Raw genomic sequence first — 20,825 nt, forward strand, 5'->3', positions numbered from 1 at the left:
CAATAATTGTGGGAAAAAAAAGTATATTTAATCCTAAAATTATATAATCGAGTTTTCTTGAAAAATCCATTCAAGTGGTTGTCGTGCGCTCGGTCGCATAGACGAGAATTGCAGATCAAAATTACTAAAAATATAAATAAATATAATAACATATATTCAAAACGTCAAATTTCCCGCGAAAAATTTGATCAAGCAATCGTCGCGTATTTAGATAAAAATTACATATCAAAATAACTAGAAACGCGATCATAAAATTTATATCCAACAAAGGAATTTAATTTATGATAATTTAAATAAATTCATGTGATTAGTATCGTGCTCCAAAAAACGAAAACATCAAAAGAACTGAATAAATTGATCGATTGAGGTGGAATCCTAATCAAGAACACATTTACGATGAAATGGAAACGCATATAACCAAGACAATTATAACAAAATCACAACCTTAATATATAACCGATCAAAGATTCAAAATCATACACACAAATATATATTAGAAACCGATGATCGGATTCATAAACATGCAAATTAGGCAGAGGTGCAGGTGGATGCATGTCTTAATTATTACACACTACATTAATTAGTATAATTTCCACCATCATATACACACCGCCGACAGTGAAAGTCAATGAATGCAGAAATTAACGGACCTCCGGATCGGAATTCTGCAACATACACACACAACAGTAGACATATATTCACCAAATGAAAATGACCATGAACAATGTGTAGAGGAGCACAGACATAGGGAAGATGGAGAAGATGAGAGCTAGTGAAGCAGGAGGGTCCGGCTGCAGGTAGTAAGGGAAAATGGCGATGGCCATAACTGCCAGTACAATCATCCCAAAGGTAGCGCAGGCTTTGTTGTCGCGAACCATCTTTTCAAACTCAAACCCTTGTTTTTGGGCCCAAACGGAAAAATTCAACTATTCTGCTTCCTTTATATATGTATATGTGAATGGTGACCACTTTATAGGTAGAAAAGTAGAGGTGGTGGAACATTACCACGTACGGTTTCGATGGTATCCGGGAATTCAGCATTAATGGGTAACAATCGTTTTGTTCTTACATGCACGTACGCACCCCTGCTGCCCACCTTAATTGGGCTGGTCGGATCCCGACGGTTCCACGCCGGGTAAGAATGCCATTGTGATTGTGCCGCCGGTGATGCCCATAATTATTGTCAGTCTCCGTGAACTCATCCTACAGATATTTTAATATGGAAGTGGGAATGAAATTGGCATATATATTTTATCATCTGCCGAAATATCAAGAAAAATAAATTTACATTATTCAAGAAAATAAGACCTATACTGCTACCTATATAACAAATTTGCATATCAATTTTTATATATTATTTTACAATATATTTTCAATCATAAAAAAATAATAGTTTACTATCATTAATTTTTAATGAATTATTTATAAAAGAAAAAAAAAAGATGAATTTGCAAAACTTAACAAATAACTTATTATCAAAGAAGTACAAAAATAACAAAGTATTATTATCAATTAGCGTGCGAACCGGTTTACGCACAGAGATAATTTTTAGAAGTATATAGATATATACATATTTTCATGCATGCCATTGTCAAAATAATAATTTTTGTAACAATTAATAACGTATGACTTGACTTTTAACTTCCAAATTTTGAGCATGTAATAAAAAAAATCCAAAATTTTGAAAATTTAGAATTTAGTCAAAATTAAGAAAACTATTGACATTGCCATTATTAATGCTTGTTAACTGCCAATTAGAGTATTTTTACAATTTCAAAAATAAAATTCTAATAATAGATCGTTTGGTCAAAATTAAAGAATTAGGATCAAAGGACCTCTTTCAAATATAATATACAATCGATTAATATATTCTTTTCGATGTAAATGTTGGGCATGGGAGGAATTTGAGTTAAAAATCGTGCTATATATCTTAGATCAAAGAAAAGAGATAATGTCGATTCAATGGGAGAGGTTTTTTTTTTTTTTTTTTTTTTCTACCATAAAAAGAAAAGAAGTAATTAATATCAATTCAACTAATTAGCTATTGTGGGAAGATTTGATTTTAAATACTTATTTAAAGCGTTGTATACACCAGTGTCTCATATTTTAAAATACTTCAAACTTTCAAAATTCAAGATCTTAATTTCATGATGGGAAAATTCTAATTAAAGAATTTTTGAGAAAAGGATATCAAAATGGAAAAATATCCCCACGCCCCCCCCAACAATAACGCCAATCTCCGCGCCGTTGCTTTCTGTCTGCCCCCGACATATGAATCACAACTCATTGTAGCCCAACAATATTAATTGGCACAAGCATTTTATCCCTAGGCAAAAAGCTCAATTAATTAGGAAGAACATATCAAGAAAATCACATGTAAAAAAGGAAATTATGACACCAAATTGACAAAACAATATTTCATGTCTCTTCACTTACCAAGTTTTTTCCATCCCTCAATCTTGAAGATCTCCAGATATTTAATTTTCAAGGCACATTTGAACTTTGGAAAATCATGTCCCAATATATCTCGTAATCAAAAGGGATCCTGTCCACACTCGTGCGCACTTGCTCATTGCTGTGTATATAAACCCCTCATAAATAGCTACAAATAATATCTATCCACCAAGAGAAAAAAGACATCCTCATAATCAGACAGGCCCTTCAGTATGACATCGACCAACTCCCATATCTGCTTCACATTACTCTGCATTTCCCTTATTTTCTTCACAAGAATCCACGCTGCAGCTTCAGAGACTGGCTTGAAGAAACTCGAGGATAGGGCGGCGGCGGCGGCGACGTCGAGGAGAATATTACAAGGGTCAGTGCCGCCCAACTGTGACGGGCAGTGCGGTGGCTGTACGCCGTGCAATAGGGTTCTTGTGAAAGTGCCGCCGGGGGATAACTACGTGTGGAAGTGTGTATGCAATGGAAAGATATAACATAGTTGAACTGATCCTAGTGTTAGATGGCTAGACAATAAAGTTTCATGTTATTATAAAGTTATTTTGTCATATATATATATATATATTATATCAAGAATATAATTCATTGGTATATGTTTTCCTTTTAGTAATTCGACCCCATTTCTAATTTTCGTTGGAATTATTTGAGAGATCGTGACTAATCTGACCAAATCCGATGTTTTCACCTCCTCAAACAAAAAACAAAAAACACAGACAGATTTTTCAGTATCGATGAGATAAAAATCCATATTTACAATCTTAAAAAAATACGAGTGATATATGCATCTTCTCAAGAATCAAACGAATGTGGACATTAAATATTATATTAATGTAGTTAATCTCCACAATTATTCCATCCTTATAATTACATTCCATTTAATTTATCATTCATATAAACAGAACAAGTTTCCACTGTATGATAACAATACAAGAAAAATCAAATTAATTTTTGTCATGAATTATCTGTACTTTAGTTGTCACAATATATAAGGTGCATAATTTTAATAGGATATGATAATTATTTTGTAAAAGTTGTAATAAGTGACCAAAAAATTATATATGGAATTGACATTGAAAATAATATTATTGACACTTTTGTAGCGAAAAAAATTTATGTGGAAAGATTGAAATGTATAACCACTTAATATATGTTTTAATAACTACCATTCAATATATTGCCACAAATATTATTTTTGAGTTTAATTCAATTTAACTTCATTTATGCAAATGAGTATAATGAGGTAAATTGCATCATTTTGAAAAACACGAGAAAGTAAATTGTTATATTTTTTAAAATACATAAAGGTAAAATTGCTATTTTTGTTTCATATAAAAATAATTTATTAATTTACAATATAACAAAAGATTGCTTGCAGTTTTCCTATTATTTTCTATTGCAGTATAACGTGATCTGGATATGATTATGATATGAGATATATACAATAATTTTCGTATTTCTTAATTAATTCTCTGAATCCTTTTAATTTTTTTGCGGGTTCAGTTACCAATGTTTGCAACATTGACATAATTGTGGCCAAATTTTCTGGATCTTCAAATCTTGAATGACGGTCCATTTCCTTCTTTCAGTATTCCTATGATTCACTCAGTTTTTCTGTCTATATATAATCCTCATTCGACTACTTTCTTAAAGCAACAGGCAACTATTGTCCAAAAATGAAGATTTTTGTCTGCATTTCACTGCTCTGCCTTCTTGTTATTTTCACCACAAATATCAGCGCAGTGAACGTTCCAAATTCTGAATCCAAGAATGCCCAGAACGAGGTGGCGACATCGGACTACGGGGTTGTAATCGAGCTACCACCACCACCGCAGCCACCACCCAAGTGCACCGGAAAGTGCAGAGGCTGCCAGCCATGCGTTCCTATACAAAGGAGAGGGCCGAAGTTTAAAGGCACCGAATATTATCGATATATTTGGTATTGCAAATGTCGTTCCGGCCTCTATGTTACCTAATGGTGTTATTAGGAATTATTTAAATATTTTGTTTCAACGAGAGACTCATGATATCTCTAAATAAAACACGCACTGTCTTGTTATGATAAGTTCTTCCACATTGTTGATTTGTTCAGACATGACGAACAATTATATTTTGAGGTTTTTATCCAAACTGGCTGGTTGGTCTAACCCCAACTAGATATTTATACAAATAAATCTTATAGTTTATTTTATGTGTCTGAATTATATTGCATAGTGCGTGTTGTATGAGATTCAGAATGATGAGAAGGGTTTTTGTACATGGAAATTATAGTTGGGGCAGGCTTGAAAATTTGACTCAAACTCCAGTGCTCGTTTACCAAAAGCTTACAGACGTGGATGGGTCTGTCTGATTAGGCTGAGCTCAACTATTATTTTAAAAGAAAGAATAGGTGGGAGATAAGATTAGGCTACCAACCCAAACAGTTTACCCTTCCATTTCCCAACTTCCAACTTTTCTCTCATCTTACGCCTGTTTCATCAAAACCTTAAAGAAATTTGAAGTTGACAAAACCCTTTACCTTGGACTAACAAGTGGCATTGACTAATATACCCTAGCTCGGTGTGTCTTTCACGGGCCAAGAATTCCCAACTTCATTAAATTTGAAGTATGATGGATATTGATGAAATAACGTACACAGGTAGGACAGGCAAACATCAAGTAAGGATTTGGTGAGGGTCAGGTTTGTAATTTCTAGAAGACGAAAAGGGCATGTGAACCATGCAAGTCCCTTATTTAAAACCCGAAGGTGGAATGGTAGCTCCAACCTCATTGTCCCTTCATTCTCTTCTTGCGTTGATACAAAGTTAGGGGATTTGCTTACCAACACAAAGACGATGAGCTCTTTTCTGAGACGCATCGATTTCGTGAAGATGGTTTTCATGGTATTCATCGTCTTGGTTTTCCTGGGAAGTCCAGCTATCGCCACGGGAAAATTAGACTTGTTGGCTGAATTATACGGCAGGGAAGACATGGTTAAGTGGGCTGGTTACGGAGACGAGAAGCTCTCCACCGTTCTGATCGATGGCAAACTTCTCTGCCATGGCTCTGGTGGAAAAGATGAGGCACATCCCGTCTCAGGTTCTCATTATTTTTCTTAACTCCACCTGCCTTTTTACGCTCTTGTTCATCAGATTTTCTTTCTAAACCACCCAACACACTCATGCACCATCCAGATTTGAACTCAAGACATCCTCCAGATCTTGAGTCCAAGTTGCTGGCGGGCTATCCCCTAGGAGACGTTCATCGGCTTAACATAAGATAGTGCATGATCGATAACATAATGAAGTAGATTTTTATATGTGATTATTGGGATCATATATAGTCAATATATATGCAGGTGTAGCTAGCTAGGAAAGCTTCTCTAAATTATGTCGAAAGATGATTTTGACTTCATGAACAATTTAGTTCCAGCAGTTACACTTATAAATTGCACCAGCAATTAATTAATTAATGTATATAAAACTGATTATATATTTTGTAAATTATTTTCTCCACAATCAATTCAAATAGTCATAATCATCGATCGATCTATACATATTAGTCTAGGCTAAATGGGCTTAATTATAAATTGATAAACTTGGATTTGATTTAATTTGCTGCAACATTTAACCATGTAAAATTCATTCTCTCAGTTACCAGTTTAACCTGCAATCAATCATAGCCTTAAAGTTTCCAATAACATTGCAGGAGCAACGGTGGGCGTCTTCTGTGGTGCACGGGGGAAGGCGAAGCAAGCATGGAGCAAAGGGAGCACAGACAGTTACGGGGAGTTCGTAATTGATGTTCCTTCACATCTCCATGCAATCCCAAACTTAGAAAAGATATGTCATGTTAAAGTAGTTCATCTACCAAGAAGCAGTCCCTGCCGACAACCTTGTATAGGAAAGCACAAATGGATGATGAAACTGACCTCTGTAGGTGACGGCACCCGCACTTACACTACCAACAACATAAGATTGATGATGCCTCCTCAGAAGCACACATGAGAATGTGATGAGGGCATAGTGAAATTATGCGTACAGCATATAATGAATTGAAAGACTTGCAGCTTGTGTATGGATGGCGCTTCAGTCACAGTTTGAGTTGCAGGTTTGATGCATTTGGCTTTGCTTTGTTTCAAGCATGTATAACTGAAAAGAGTGAAATGTTTGGGGAGTGGTGTAAGATGGTGTATATATATAGCTCCTTCTTGTTTGAGATATACATACATCAATTCATATTCCAAATTAATGTGATTCTTGATCCTTTGTTTGCGCACAATGAATGTTTGTAATAGACATCTCATACTGTCTAAATGGGCCTGCAGTTTTCCGGTATTGTGATGGGCGGGTTGACTTCGATATTCAATTCTGACAAAGCCCAATTAAACCCAAACCTTTATATATATATATGTATATATATATTTAACATAATTATAAACATTCTTTTCATTTAATAGTCATCGGATAATTAGCTTAATTTATTAATTTTTGGTAAATTTTTATCGATTTATTTTATAGTAAATTGATCAAAATATCGTTAAAATTTTTAATAAACTAAGTGGACAATTTCTTTTTTTAAAATTTTTCATCCATCTTTTTCGTTTTTTTTCAAGATTTTTGAAAGTAGAAAAAAAAAACACAAGTGCAAAATTGATATTTCTAGGCCTCCATTCAAAAATTATATAATTTTATCAAACATCAAGAGGGATTGATAATTCCTAAATAACAAAGAGTATTCGTAATTATGTGAATTCGTTGTAATTTAACCAAAAAATTATAATATGCCTGCAATTCACTCGTAATGATATTTTGACCGCAACAATAAGGTCTAACCTAATAATTGAAGACTGAAATCCCATAAACAAACATGTGGTTATTGATTTTGAATATTATAACATATTTGGGTATTTGTCACATTTAATTTATTATAATTTATTAATTTCTTTTTTATATTTTAATTGTTTTTTAAATTATATTGATTGAAAATATTAATATAATGATTTAATTATTGTTTCTTTGTAGCAAACCAATACTTTGATTGCTAGCCACCGAGTCCTCTGTATAGTATCTGACTACAAAAAATCCTGCTTATTCAGGACAACAATTTGATAATTTGAGACAAGACTACACATTTAAGCTAAGACAATCAAATCCAATCTCCGTCCAAATGTTTTTTTCGATAACAAATTGCATGCATACATCAAATAAAATTCACCGTCAGCAATCGTAATTAAATAGAAAAATACATTTAATCAATATAAGATAGTCTTTTCCTTTGATGAAATGATTACCCCATTCATCACAATACAACCTTTTACCATCTCTCATCATACCATTCATTGTTGCAGTACAATGTTGTAATGATATGTATCATTGGAGGGCAAGAAGCCCTACAAACACGCTAACAGTAATGTGGCGTCTCATCGTCAATTCAAAATTTTTATCTAAATTAGATTTGGTATAATCAAATCAATCACATAATAAATAATGATATATTTATTATGTGATTGGTCAAATTTTTTTTAACTAACATCAATTACATGACAAATATATTACACTGATAATAATTTAAATTTGACCAAACCCATTTCGATTTAAAATTTCTCCAACAATATATAGGCATTAGCGTGAAAAGCAATTAACACTATTCTCATCATCAAAATTCAAATGGAGGGCCGGACCCAAACCCCAGTTGCAACAAATTTTGCTCTTTTGGCCCCCCATCCCACCCTACCCCACCCACCCCACCCCACCCCACCAATATACATTGCTCTAAATTCTCTTCTTCCTTTTGCCCCTTAATTTTATTACTAATTTCCTTCGACTTTTTCATATGATGACAAAGACATTTAACCACCCTTTCAACGTCAAGATTCTGTTGGTGACAATCATCATTTGTTTTCTTTCTTCTTAGTAATAATTTAGGGCCCTCGATTTCATACACTCCGTAATTATATGGTACGAAAACATTATAATTGTACTTCAATTCGACTTAATCGAGACAATAACATAATTGTCTCGTTTATTGTAATTTATGGTATTTTATACTTAGTGCCCATAAGTTCTACTACCTATGAGCGTGTACTTGTATCATTACAAGTTTACCTTGCAGGGAATTTTGATTTGATGAGTTGGAATTCATTATGTAATAAAAATTAGGATGCGGCGAATCTTATTATATTGTATTTAACGAAAGCATATCATGTTACATTGATTGAGTACTATTCAACTTTTTGTATTAAATTAAAAGTGTTTAGACTCAAAAAATTAAATCTGTATTAGGCTCGTGATCTTACCATTAATGTACAATTATTCGAAATATAACAAAATTCTATAACGATATATTAATATATTTTTAACGACAGTTATGAAATAAATCTTTATTGGGTGTTTGTATAATTTGATAATTTTACAAATCATTGAGATTTAATAGTAAGAATTACCTGAAAGCACATGAATGACAATGGGGCAGACTTGGCCTAACTCGAGATTTTCGTGGTAAAAAACTCCCGACTCATATCCCGCTCCTGTCACACAACCTCTACTAAATCAAATTTAATCAATTATTCATAAAAAAAAAAGAAAAAGTATTTGCAAATAAAAATAACATTTTGGGAAGGAAGGTTTGGGAGTAGCATCAATACCAAACAAAAACCTTGGCAATGGGGTCATGGATACTTTTTCCCAAACCTAAAGCCCATGGCCTGCTTAATTTTCACATCCCCCATCTTGCCCACAACTTTGGTCCACCAAATGTCAATTTTGCCCCCATAATTCTCAAATACTAGCTTTGAAGCTTTGACAGAAGGAAAAAATAATACATATATACCTTCTCCTTTCTCTCTGAAATGCATCATATTTTTCTCTCTGTTGCTGTTTTGAACGCAAGGACAAAAGAGAGAGAAGAATTTTTCTTCTTCTATTCCGTTTTCTTATGTCTTTTCCTCTCATTGTAGGATGAGAAGTGATCGATTGTTTGTCATCCTTTTGTTTTGTCGTGGGTTTCTTTTTTCTTTTACTTCATCTTAATTTGTTGATTGAAGGATGAAGGAGATGGAAGGAAATAGATTTTTGATCTGAGATTTTGATTGCGCAAGATGAATATGATGTGTGGGCTAAAGAGCATTGGTTTGACGGGTCCTTTGTCTCAGGCATTTTAGACCTTCAAAGAAGTTGATATGCCCAACAATAGCAATCAGAAATAAGTAACAGAATTTTTAATGAATTTGGGTTTTGAAAGAAAAATGTCAAAGTAAATAAAAGTTTCAAATAATTAGAATTGGCCTATTTGTGGGCAAATAAGTAAAACCACACCATAAATTTTGTGAGTGGTCTATCATTATTCAATATAAAGTAAATAGTTTAACAAGTCCCAATTAATATGAGAAGCAATCCCAATCCCATCCACCACTCATTTATCCTATACTACCAAATAAACAAGGCCTTAATATATATATTTTTAAAAATAAGAATAATTTATATAAATACGTGTAAATATACTTAGTTTCACAAAAAGAAATGGAAAAAAACCCATGTTGGGCCCGTTTTTCCCTACCACCCACACCGCATTATTATTCACCACGCCCATTACATAGTTCCAAAGTCGTAGGATTACCCCCAAGCATTAGCTTAGGCCTCCGCTTTTCTTTTCTAGTAATCAACAATTCAACAATCAAAAAAACTAGTAACTATCAAGATTTCATCAGATGCTCAGCTCAATCAAACCAAAGGATTCCATCAATCTTCCTCCCTGCACTCTTCCTTTTTCTTGCTTCCCCCTTTCGAGCATGCTACACATACTATATTAAAGAGGAATCTATAAATACGGATTCTTGCAGGATTCTATTCTTCTGTTGTGTTTGGCGACGACGGGAATAAAAATGGGTAATGCAAATGGAAGAGAAGAGGGTGGTGGCAGCGACAGCGCATCTGGGGTGGATGAGACTGCTGCGCCGCAGGTTAGCATGGCCGATCAAGATGTTGTGCAGGGTGGTGGTGAGTATATGGGTCAGTCCCCCCCTCCAAGTCCTAGGGCTTCCCAATCTCCTTTGATGTTCAGACCTCAGGTCAGTTGCTGTTGATTTCTTTTTATTTTTCTATTTTTTTCAAGGATTCTTGAAAATGCCCTCCTTTTTGTTTCTTGTGATTTTTGTGTGATAAAAGATTTCTTCTTTATTTGATTGTGGTGTGTAAAGATGGGATCTTTTGTTTCGATTGAGTGAAACTTTTGGTTATTGAGTGGTAGTTTAGGCTGTTCTATCGTTTCGGCTATTGTGTAATATATGCATGGCTGACTGTAGCACACAACAATAATTAATCTGGATCTGAAGACTTTGATGGTTGAGTTATTCCAGGATAATAAATTCTTTAGCTTCTATTCAGCATGCTGTAATTATGCAAACCTTTTTCTGTAGATTTTTGTATAATTCTGTCTGGCACTGGATGCCAATTCTGTGGGAAATAGTTGGTCTTTGAGAGGATTTTAATCTTAAAGATCTCTAGGTTATGATAGTATTTAGATAACAAAACTCGTGATTCAAGATGGTTGATTTTTCGTGATTGCCTCATTAAATTTTAACTGACTTTTATTTTTACTGGAATTCCACAAACATAGATTTGGTGATGCAAAGTTGAAAGTTTTGGCAACCAGTGGTTGCGGACAAGTTTATCGTAGGACGGTTTTGTAGAGTCACAGCTTTTATCCGCGTCTCTTATTTAGCCTGGAGCTTTCTTGCGTAAGCAAATTTCTGCTCTCATTCCTGTGGTCATTGTGGATTGGTGATCTCAACCAAGAAAATTATGCACAGAGTGACATCATTAGTTTGCAGTATATTTTACCTGTGAAACATGGAAGACTTTTTGTTATCTGCCTGACATCTGCTGTAGAGATCTATGCAGTAGATAGAGTGAAATTCCATCCCTTGTTTTCTTCTCAGATGCCAGTTGTTCCTTTACAAAGACCTGATGAGTTGCACATCCCCAGCCCTTCATGGATGCAGACTAGCTCGGGTTATGAAGACATGTATGATGAGCAAGGAGTTCCAACTATGATCACATGGAGCTATGGTGGCAAGGAAGTTGCTGTCGAGGGGTCATGGGATGATTGGAAATCAAGGTTATTGTTTATTGGTTTAATTTAACAAATGAGTTATCTATTAAGCTTTAAAAGACTATGAGCACATTTTAGATCATAACTTCTACAGGAAGCCCTTGCAGAAATCAGGGAAAGACTTCACCATCATGAAAGTACTTCCTTCAGGAGTTTATCAATACAGGTTTCTTGTAGATGGACAAAGGAGGTACTCCCCTGATCAGCCATGGGAGCAAGATGATTCAGGAAATGCTTACAACATCTTAGACTTACAGGTAGATTTGTTTTCTCATTCAAATTTTGCCATGATTGTCTCGTTTTCCTTTTTGTAAAGGATTTCTCTTGTTGAATTAATTCCCATTTTATCATCTATCTGTTCTTGAAAATGGAAAAATGTGCTAACTAGAAGTTACACTTGATGACATAAATCCTAAATTGGAAAGAGCAACAAAAATGTAATACCTTTGAATCCTGTGCTATCTAGCTGATTTCTTTTTTCCATTTATACTGAGTTCTAATATATCGTGCGGGGTAAGATGTTCTGTGCTCTTGGATGACTTTTTCCCCGAATGTGCTGGCTCATAAAACCACTTAGTCACTTTCCAAATGAATTTGGCAGGCCAGCCATGTAAATAGTGAACTGATTTAAAGCTGGAGATGTGGCTGATTAGCTGCTTCTATTTGGCATAAAAATTTTCACTTTCTTTTGCCTAAAGTTGCATCTATCTATTAATTAAGTGATTGCAAGTAGACCTCTTAGGATAATAGCTGTGCAGAACCTCGGGTTCTACTCTATCTCTAAGTTTTACAATTGCGTATGAATTGTACGGTATGGTCGTAAAAATGATTTCCAGTTTATTGCAAGTGACTTCAGCCCACAAATTCTGTGTCTATGTGTGCTCTACAGTGCTGCTCCAGATTTTGGCAATTTTGAGAACTAGTTCTAAGACGGTGAAAACATAGCTCGCACACCAAGTAACGGTTAATAATGATGGGCTTTACTCATTTACTTGTCAAAGGGTGAAACCAAAAATATAGGCTTCCATTAACCTTTTTGTTTGTTTACGACAATGTACCACACTTCACTCTTGTTTCCATATGAGGAACACTTGATTCATCAGATAATTATGTGGATAGTGAGCTAATTATTTGGAAAAAGGATGTCTCACCTCCGTCAGCCTCAGGGAAAACTTTCTTGCGCTTGAATCTTTCTGCCCTTTATTCAGCTTCATTCAGAGGTGTAAAAATGTTTCTAGTGATACAACTGAAAGTTCCCGGAGGCTTTTGGAGAATGAGGCATGGTTTGAGTAGAAGTGGATATATCCTTATTCTGACTAGTTTTCCATGGATATCATCATACAAGATGACTAATGTGAGCTGTCAACCGTACGTTGGCCAAAGCTTCTTTTTCTGCCCCCTGTTTCATTTTCCAGCTCAGTACTGGTGCCTAGTTCAGGAGTCATTCTGGTGGTTTTGTCATGATTTATGTCTAGGAAATAATTGAACTCACATGGATGTTACTGCTTTATTCGATCTCTGTCCTTGCACATGAGAGAAAAAGCAAATCATTCTTGTAGTTAGCGCAAGTAGGTGGTGAAACCCCTTTTAATTTTATCATCAATGTAGCTTTCTCTAGCGCTTGCAAGGGGTTATATTCTTTTGTGTGGCAGTCCATATAGTTGTTCCACAACTTACAATCTTCAATCAACTGCTTAATGAATACAGTCAAATGAGAACTAAACATGTTACAGAATCTTGAATTTTGATGTTTATGATTTCACTTTAAAACAAAACAAAATCCATGTCCTCCACATGTAGAGATCTTTTTATTCTGCTTTTACTCTACTTTTGGTGAGCTCAAACTGTTAAGTCTAGTTTCTTGAAGCATGAACTAATGATGCTTGACTGGAGTTCCCAGATCTTCTGTTAAATTGTTAACTTGTCATTACAGTCTGTGTTGTTTGAGGACACACCTTGGCTTTCATCTTGTCTGAAGAAAACATCCTGCAATGTCTCATCTGTCTTGATATATTTGCTCGTCAGCAATACTTACTTCCTAATTTGTGCTGCAGGATTATGTTCCAGAAGATATAGATAGCATTTCTGGATTTGAGCCACCTCAATCACCCGATTCGAGCTACAACAATTTGCAACTTGGTCAAGAAGACTTTGCAAAGGAACCGCCAATGGTTCCTCCACATCTGAATTTGACTTTGCTTAATGCTCCATCGCCTCAGATGGAGATTCCACCTCCTTACTCAAGGCCGCAGCATGTGGTGCTAAATCATCTCTACATGCACAGAGACAGGAGCCGCCCATCTGTTGTGGCACTTGGTTCCACCAATCGGTTCCTTTCCAAATATGTGACGGTGGTGCTCTACAAGTCCATACAGAGGTAAAAATTTGCACATGGACAGTATTCTTAATTTCTCATATGTAAGTGATATGATCAAGAGCAGATGTCAGGTGAATTGCTCTTGTTGAATTCAGAAAAGAAGCCATACAAGGAATATTTAAAAATCTGTTTTGACGTGCAATTATTTGGGCTGTTGTTCCTTGGTTGCTTTCTTCATATCAAGTCCTCTTTGCTTGATAACAATGTCTTGTTGCCTTTTAGTCTTTCCCTGTTACCGATTTGATTTTTTAATGTAATCAAGTTCCGCTAATAGGAAGTTGGGGCCTCCATCGCATCCCGTTAATGAAACAGAACTCAGATGAAATATTCTTTATAACATTGAATCACAAGTTTAGCTCCAGATGAAGCTCCACCAGAACACACTGAAGATAGATTTTCATAATCGAATCGATGCTGTGCCACCATTGGTGGTAGAAGATTAGGATAACGCAAATGTAAATTGGTCCCCTGTAATTTTCTCATGAGCAGAGCTGACAACTGTGTAAATGGTCCAGAGCATTTAAGATTTTTCAAATTGAACCCTGTTACAGAGCACTACGCAAAACAGTTATTTTCTTCCAGTAATTTTTGGAAAATCAAGAATATGTCCCTAGTTACTGAAATTTGTGATGTGAATCTGTGATGCAGAAGCATTCCATCAATTTCATGATATTTAAGAAACGGCCGGTAGTTTGAGTAATTGCTCTAGCACTTTGATTTACCAAGGATTTACAACAATCGGAAGCTATTCGTTACTTTATAATTAGCTTCAGCATCACTCTTTGTTTTGCTTAGAGTACATTTTTCAGTCCTAAAATGTTCCAACACCAATCCCACTTTTTCACCTGAAAAAGGGACACCCTTCAACTGCAATACCTGGTGCTGTAGGGCAAGAAGCCAGCGGGCAATGATCCGGCTTGGATCCCCACCAGTTCACGTTCTTGCCCTCATTCTGCAGAGCAAAGAATAACAGAACACCCATGAAAGCTGTTCCAGCATCCAGTGCAGCTGATAGAACGTAATTGTACCTTTGCCACCATGTCTTCCTATACTTAAAAACAAAATAATTGAAGATGGTTCCAGTGATGATCCAGCTAGCTATGTTCGTGGGCGTGGCCGGTGGCATTCCAGCAAAACCATAAGAGATAACTGGAATGTTAATCAGGGGAATCCATTTCTTGTCTGGGAAGATTTTGCTCAGTATCCAAACGGGAACTGGCAGGACGGCTCCTATGAGGAATAGCCAAACCAGGTTGCGGTACAATCCTCCAGGCCCGAACAGCCTTTCAGGTCCAATTAAACCCCAAATGACAGAAGCATCAAAGGTCACTCGGAATTTAGGACACGTCCAAGGACTCTCTGGATGCAATGCCTCGACATCACAGATGTTCTCGATGCTTCCCAACATCCACCATGCCACTGCAAGGTTGACTGTGCCAGAAACTAGTGTTCCCACCAGCTAGAAAGGTGGAAATATTGGAAAGAGAAGAGTTAGTTATGATGATCAGAAAATTAGATTCTGGATAATGAGAAGAGGTGCAAAATATAGACCTGAGCTGTGTACATGCATCGTGGTGGGATTTTCATGTAGTGACCAAGTTTAAGATCAGCCAAGAAGGAAAGGGCGTGAATTGTACTGATTCGACCATATATCTTGAAAAGCAGATTTGCTATGGGTTTTCCTGGAAGAACATACCCGATAATGAACTGTGCAATTATGTCATATCCAGGTTGCTGAAAAAAAAGGCACGAGTAAATAACAAAAATTAGAATTTTCTCACAATCCAGGACAATTTGTGTAAGATATAACAAAAAAGAATCAGTAAATGTACTATTATACATTGACAAGTCTGATATTTACCTGGTTGGTAGTTGCTTGAATGACCCCGATAGGGAGTGTAACAATCCAAGCTAGACCAAACGCAAAGAGCATCCCCCACCACGGAAGCTGCACGTCCTCTTTCCACACAAATGTCATCAGTAGGGATAAGACAATGCTGCCTACTAGTAAAATGAGGAACCACCATTGAGGCACTTGCTTGTAACTTTTCATCAGTTTTGCATGTATGTCTAATTTCACGTTCTTCACAGCAGATTTACTTTGCTTCCAGATATCACTAGCCAACAGAAACAAGCAGATTGATAGGTTACAAATTATTAACAGTATACCAGAAGCGATCAGGGGTGATTTAGCACATGAAACAATTCTGAAGTAGCTGAAAATTTGGCAGCAAATGTTAGACAAACAAAAATGCAAAGGAGCCAACCTGCCATGAAACAATGCTACATGCGTGAGTGTTGCTGTAAATCTTGCGAATCCTGATCCAATAGAGAGGGCAAACAGAGGGCTAAGGTAGAGCTTGCTATATTTTTCATAGGCGGGAATGTTGAGCTCATACTGTGGGGTCAAGATCTTAGTAGTATCATATTTGTGTCCACTGGAAGTAAACAGCTGATTCGAGAATATGGGGAATTTGTGGGCATCAAAAGTGTTAAACTTCCAGTAACATATAGGGACAATGATGTATATAAACATGATGAAGCCGATCATGACATTCAGAATTGAAGAAAACGGTGTCACCAATGGGCTGCCGTGATATGCTGAAATCCCTGCCCAATCGAGTGTGAAAGCACCCACACCGAGCCCATGGTAACCAGACCCAATTTGCTGCGCGGTGATGCTATGAGGCCAAGCCCAACATACCCAAGAGAAGAATGTCAAAATTGGGAATAGGTATCCAGGGAATAGGTAGTAGGCAAAACTTGCTGCCATGAAAATGAGGAAAAATTTCATTCTTGTCATGCCTTGTGCCTTGGTTTCCTTTTCATGAAGTGCCCTGGAAAACATCACGTGAGTCTACATTAACAAACACAAAGGAAATGAAAAATTATATCAGAAAACTTTCAAGCCATTCAATTAGCTCTTCAGGGACTACTGCCTAAAGTGGACAACTGGACCGGTATTCTTCGCTATTGCATGTTCTTTTCAGAATATTACACCAACAGAATGTCAAATTGCAACCATCAACTAAAGAAGAAAATTCTTTTCTCTTCCACTGGCCTATCTTTCCTTTATAGACTCTCTCAGCATCCAGTTTTCTTTCTAAGATAATGCATAGGACTGTTTCATCATAGAAATCCACCTTATACAAACATGCAGAAAGTGTCGAACCTTATACATTCTCTTTTACGAAATGAAAAATAGATGCTAGAACGTTAAAGGAGGCGACACAGAATAAGCAATTGTCGACCATCGGAAGTTGTGGCATCCTAAAGGGACCTAGTTTCATATAGACAATGTTTGGCTATGCAATTTGACCAACCTATTCTGGTTAAAGTCAATGTTCTCCGATAAAGGTTGATCATAACCTATCTTGAACTTCAAAGACCAGCTAAGACAATAATGAAAAAGAATGCTTCTTAAAGGAAAACAGACCTGAACAAAGAAACTTGAGCGAGGTTGGAAGGCCACCACATCTCAACTGGATCCACCAAGTATTTCCTCAACATCCCAGCCCATCCATATCCCAGTATCTGTAACTTAGCAAAAATCAAACTGCTGAAATCAAGTAAAAGATTGAGAAATAGTATCAACAACCCCATAAAGAGTCACCGCGTAGTTTTGAAATTTAAGGTTTTTACTGAATTTTAGTGCTTGTAATGATATGACGTCTAACAACATCAACGTCTAAATTGAAAAGGAAAAATCAGCACAAAAACTCAAGTAAATAAGAAGCGAACTATACACACAACACATATACACACACACACGCACATATATATATATATATATATATATGTATCTCCAGTATCTTGCTTTCGGATTTTTCCTAAAATTCTCTTTCTTAGAAAATCATATTCTTATTTCATCTACCCATTAATCTCATTAGATTGTGAGCGCCCATACATAATTTGAATCGATGTATTTAAACAGTATGAAAAGGAAAAAGAAGGAAGAGAGTTCATCTTTTAATCCTTTTCTTTTTATTCTTCTCCTCCAGGATCAACATCAGTTCCTCTATAATTTTTCGGAAATCGACCGAACAATATAAAGCCTAATCTTGAAACGCAGAAACTTTGAATAAGAAAATTGCATTATCTCAAGAATCTCCCAAGCCACTCACACATATGCATTCCTACTCAACACAAGTTCACAACAGGCAACCATAGAAATGACAATTCCAGAAAATCAGAACAAAGTTTCTAGCTATGGGTTAAAAAATAAAATTAATTAAAGAATGAGATTTGGTTGCAGATTTCAAGACAAAATTGCACGGAAAGTACCTGAGTGGTCAAGACAATTAAAAGGGCGCAGAGGAAATTCACACTCTGCTTATAATAAGCCTTCATCACAGTAATGGCACCAATGGAGTAAGCATCCCCACCACCAATCGACACCCCACAATTAGCCATAACCGTAATAATCACATGCTCCTTTATATTAAAGGGACCGGGGTTCAGGCTGAAGCTCCACCGCCCAAACACCGTGTACTGTTTGGTGGGCAGCGTAGCGGCCATGAACTTCCCGATTGGCAGCACCCCAATCTGCATGAGAATGGCCGAGATGGTCAAGGGCTGCGTTCTGTAAATGAAGAAGGTGTTGAGGAAAATCAAGATTATGCATGAGGCGAGGCCCAGGACCCATGCACGGAATGTCATGACGGGGAGAGTGGGGTCATCGGTTTCCGGCACCACCAGCGCCACCTCCTCCACGGAGCATCTCTCTTCGGTCTCCGCCTCTCCGTTGGAGGCGGGTTTGGTAGTGGTGGAGCTGGAAACCATTAATGCGAGTTTTATGTCAGAGGTAAGAGCGCTGTGGTCTGAGACTTGTGATAATATCTTTGCTGTACTATGGTGTCGTGACATATATAGAGGGTGGAAGATGGAGGGGTGGGGTGGGTGGGGGTGGGGGTGGGGGTGATTTTAGGAAATTATTGCCCTTCTTTTTTCCTAGATTTTATCTTAATTTTTCTTTGTAGATAAATTGACTGCATTTGGGGAAAATCAATCATACATATTCAGTGGACTAATTTGAAATATATCCAAATATAATTAATTAATAAAATACTACCTATTTCTAAAATTTTATCTCATCTCATTTTATTTCGATAAACATATTAAACGATAATAATCGATGTAATATATAAAATACATTGAATAATAAAAAAAAAACATAATTCAACATAAATATATACACAAATTTTCAACATAAATTTATACCCAAAGTATATATACTAAATAAAAAATGACATTTAAGATATCTATTTATTTATTATTTAAAATAAAAAAAATGGAAATGATTAGGTTGAAATTGTGCGCACCGAGTTCGAAAGACAAAGTTGTCCAGTTACCAAGAATAAAGAATCACAAAAAGGGACATCATTTTACAGTTCATTTTATGCCACTCTTCGTTCATGCATCATTCCTAAGTGTTTTTGTTTTTTCTTTTTTTCTTTTTTTCTTTTATTAATAAATACTATAACCACGGGTGGGTTTGTGGGTACGGGTTGATCCGAAATTCTAACAAGTCAATTGGATACCCAAACAACAATTTGGATATTGTCGCATGTCAAAACCTAATAGGTTCATTGTTGGATGCGTACTGTAAATTCCCACCTATGCCAGAGAATCCCATCCCCAAAGAAGAAAATAAGATATGAACAATTACATTTTATGATAAAATCATGATAAATTATTATTATTATTTTAATTACTTCTATATCAGTAGAACATTGTATCAAATAATAAAAATGTGGTTTTTAGTAATTTTTTCAAAGAATAGGCATTTTAGACTTGTATAGGCTTGTTAAAAGTAAGAAAATGAAAATAGATGGTAATTTTATTTTGAGACGTATAAATAAATTCTTCTTTTAGTAGTTTATGAATGATAAAACGGACAAATAAAAGAAAAAAAAATCAAACAAGTGGTTGATGATAGAATTATTTTTTAGATGCGTTACATCTAAATTTACATTCAATTATAGTACTGAATTTATATTGTGTACCAACTCAATAAATGTGGTTCAGTCTGATATTTTTAGGAATGAAATTGACGTGTGTTTCTAACTTAATCGGCCTAAGGATAATAAAATATTTTGATTGTTGTCGTTTGTGATCCAAGTTGACTCTAAAACAACCTTGTAATAACAAGATAATACCTTAATGATTCTCGAAAAATATCCGTACATATCTTCCTAGTTGCTACAGTAACTCAACTTGAATTATTAGTATATACTAATAAGCTCTACAATCACATATTCCAAATGTTGATATCAACAATAGTAAATAAAAAACAATGTTTATTTAATTACAAGTAGATTATAAATACGTCATGCTCACTTGGTATGATAACATACTAATAACTAACTGACTATATGATATGGACTTCAAGCACACCAACTAGCTTTCCTGACTGCAACAAAAATTTAAAGATAAATTAATAAGTCTAGTAGCTGGATTAGATCATGTTAGTAAAGAATTATAGTTACAACCTCATTTCTTCATGTTAATAATTAAAAACGTACAATACCCAACACTTGTGTAATAACAAATGCTTTGTCTCCTTAGCAACAGAAACTATAAAATGGGTTATTATGATGCTCATCGGAGGATAGGCCTAGCCAGGCATTCACTTCCGAGTTGAGACCTTCACCGTTTGCAACCAACAAAACATATGTAGGCATCCATTGTTTCTTAGTAATCTAGTCATGTAACGAATATTGCCCTCGTGAAGCATAACGCCAAACATTCTTAAGATTAATTAATTAATTAATTTCATGTAAACATTTATATTAATTATAATGTTATGTACGCAGTCGTCTATGCGTATTATAATTTTTTATTTAAAAAGATCGCACATGAAACAAAAGTATCATTAGTCGGATTGTTTTTAGAATAT

The 20,825-nt window shown here is 35.5% G+C and overlaps 3 protein-coding genes across 3 annotated transcripts; 2 read left to right on the top strand and 1 right to left on the bottom strand.

Annotated features, from left to right (window-relative positions):
- Positions 5,213-6,737, top strand: LOC105175232. The gene is made up of 2 exons (XM_011097609.2): positions 5,213-5,538; positions 6,148-6,737. The coding sequence occupies exons 1-2, from the start codon at positions 5,295-5,297 to the stop codon at positions 6,444-6,446; spliced, it is 543 nt and encodes a 180-aa protein (XP_011095911.1). The 5' UTR covers positions 5,213-5,294; the 3' UTR covers positions 6,447-6,737.
- On the top strand, positions 10,063-14,198 carry LOC105175233 (SNF1-related protein kinase regulatory subunit beta-2). The gene is made up of 4 exons (XM_011097610.2): positions 10,063-10,507; positions 11,378-11,556; positions 11,645-11,807; positions 13,605-14,198. The coding sequence occupies exons 1-4, from the start codon at positions 10,322-10,324 to the stop codon at positions 13,929-13,931; spliced, it is 855 nt and encodes a 284-aa protein (XP_011095912.1). The 5' UTR covers positions 10,063-10,321; the 3' UTR covers positions 13,932-14,198.
- On the bottom strand, positions 14,581-18,769 carry LOC105175234 (oligopeptide transporter 3). The gene is made up of 6 exons (XM_011097611.2): positions 18,212-18,769; positions 17,364-17,461; positions 16,195-16,764; positions 15,789-16,044; positions 15,479-15,661; positions 14,581-15,386 (listed from the first exon to the last, which is right to left on the bottom strand). The coding sequence occupies exons 1-6, from the start codon at positions 18,707-18,709 to the stop codon at positions 14,769-14,771; spliced, it is 2,223 nt and encodes a 740-aa protein (XP_011095913.1). The 5' UTR covers positions 18,710-18,769; the 3' UTR covers positions 14,581-14,768.

The sequence above is a fragment of the Sesamum indicum genome, linkage group LG12 (genome assembly GCF_000512975.1).
Source record: "Sesamum indicum cultivar Zhongzhi No. 13 linkage group LG12, S_indicum_v1.0, whole genome shotgun sequence".
In the NCBI taxonomy this organism is placed as follows: domain Eukaryota; kingdom Viridiplantae; phylum Streptophyta; class Magnoliopsida; order Lamiales; family Pedaliaceae; genus Sesamum; species Sesamum indicum.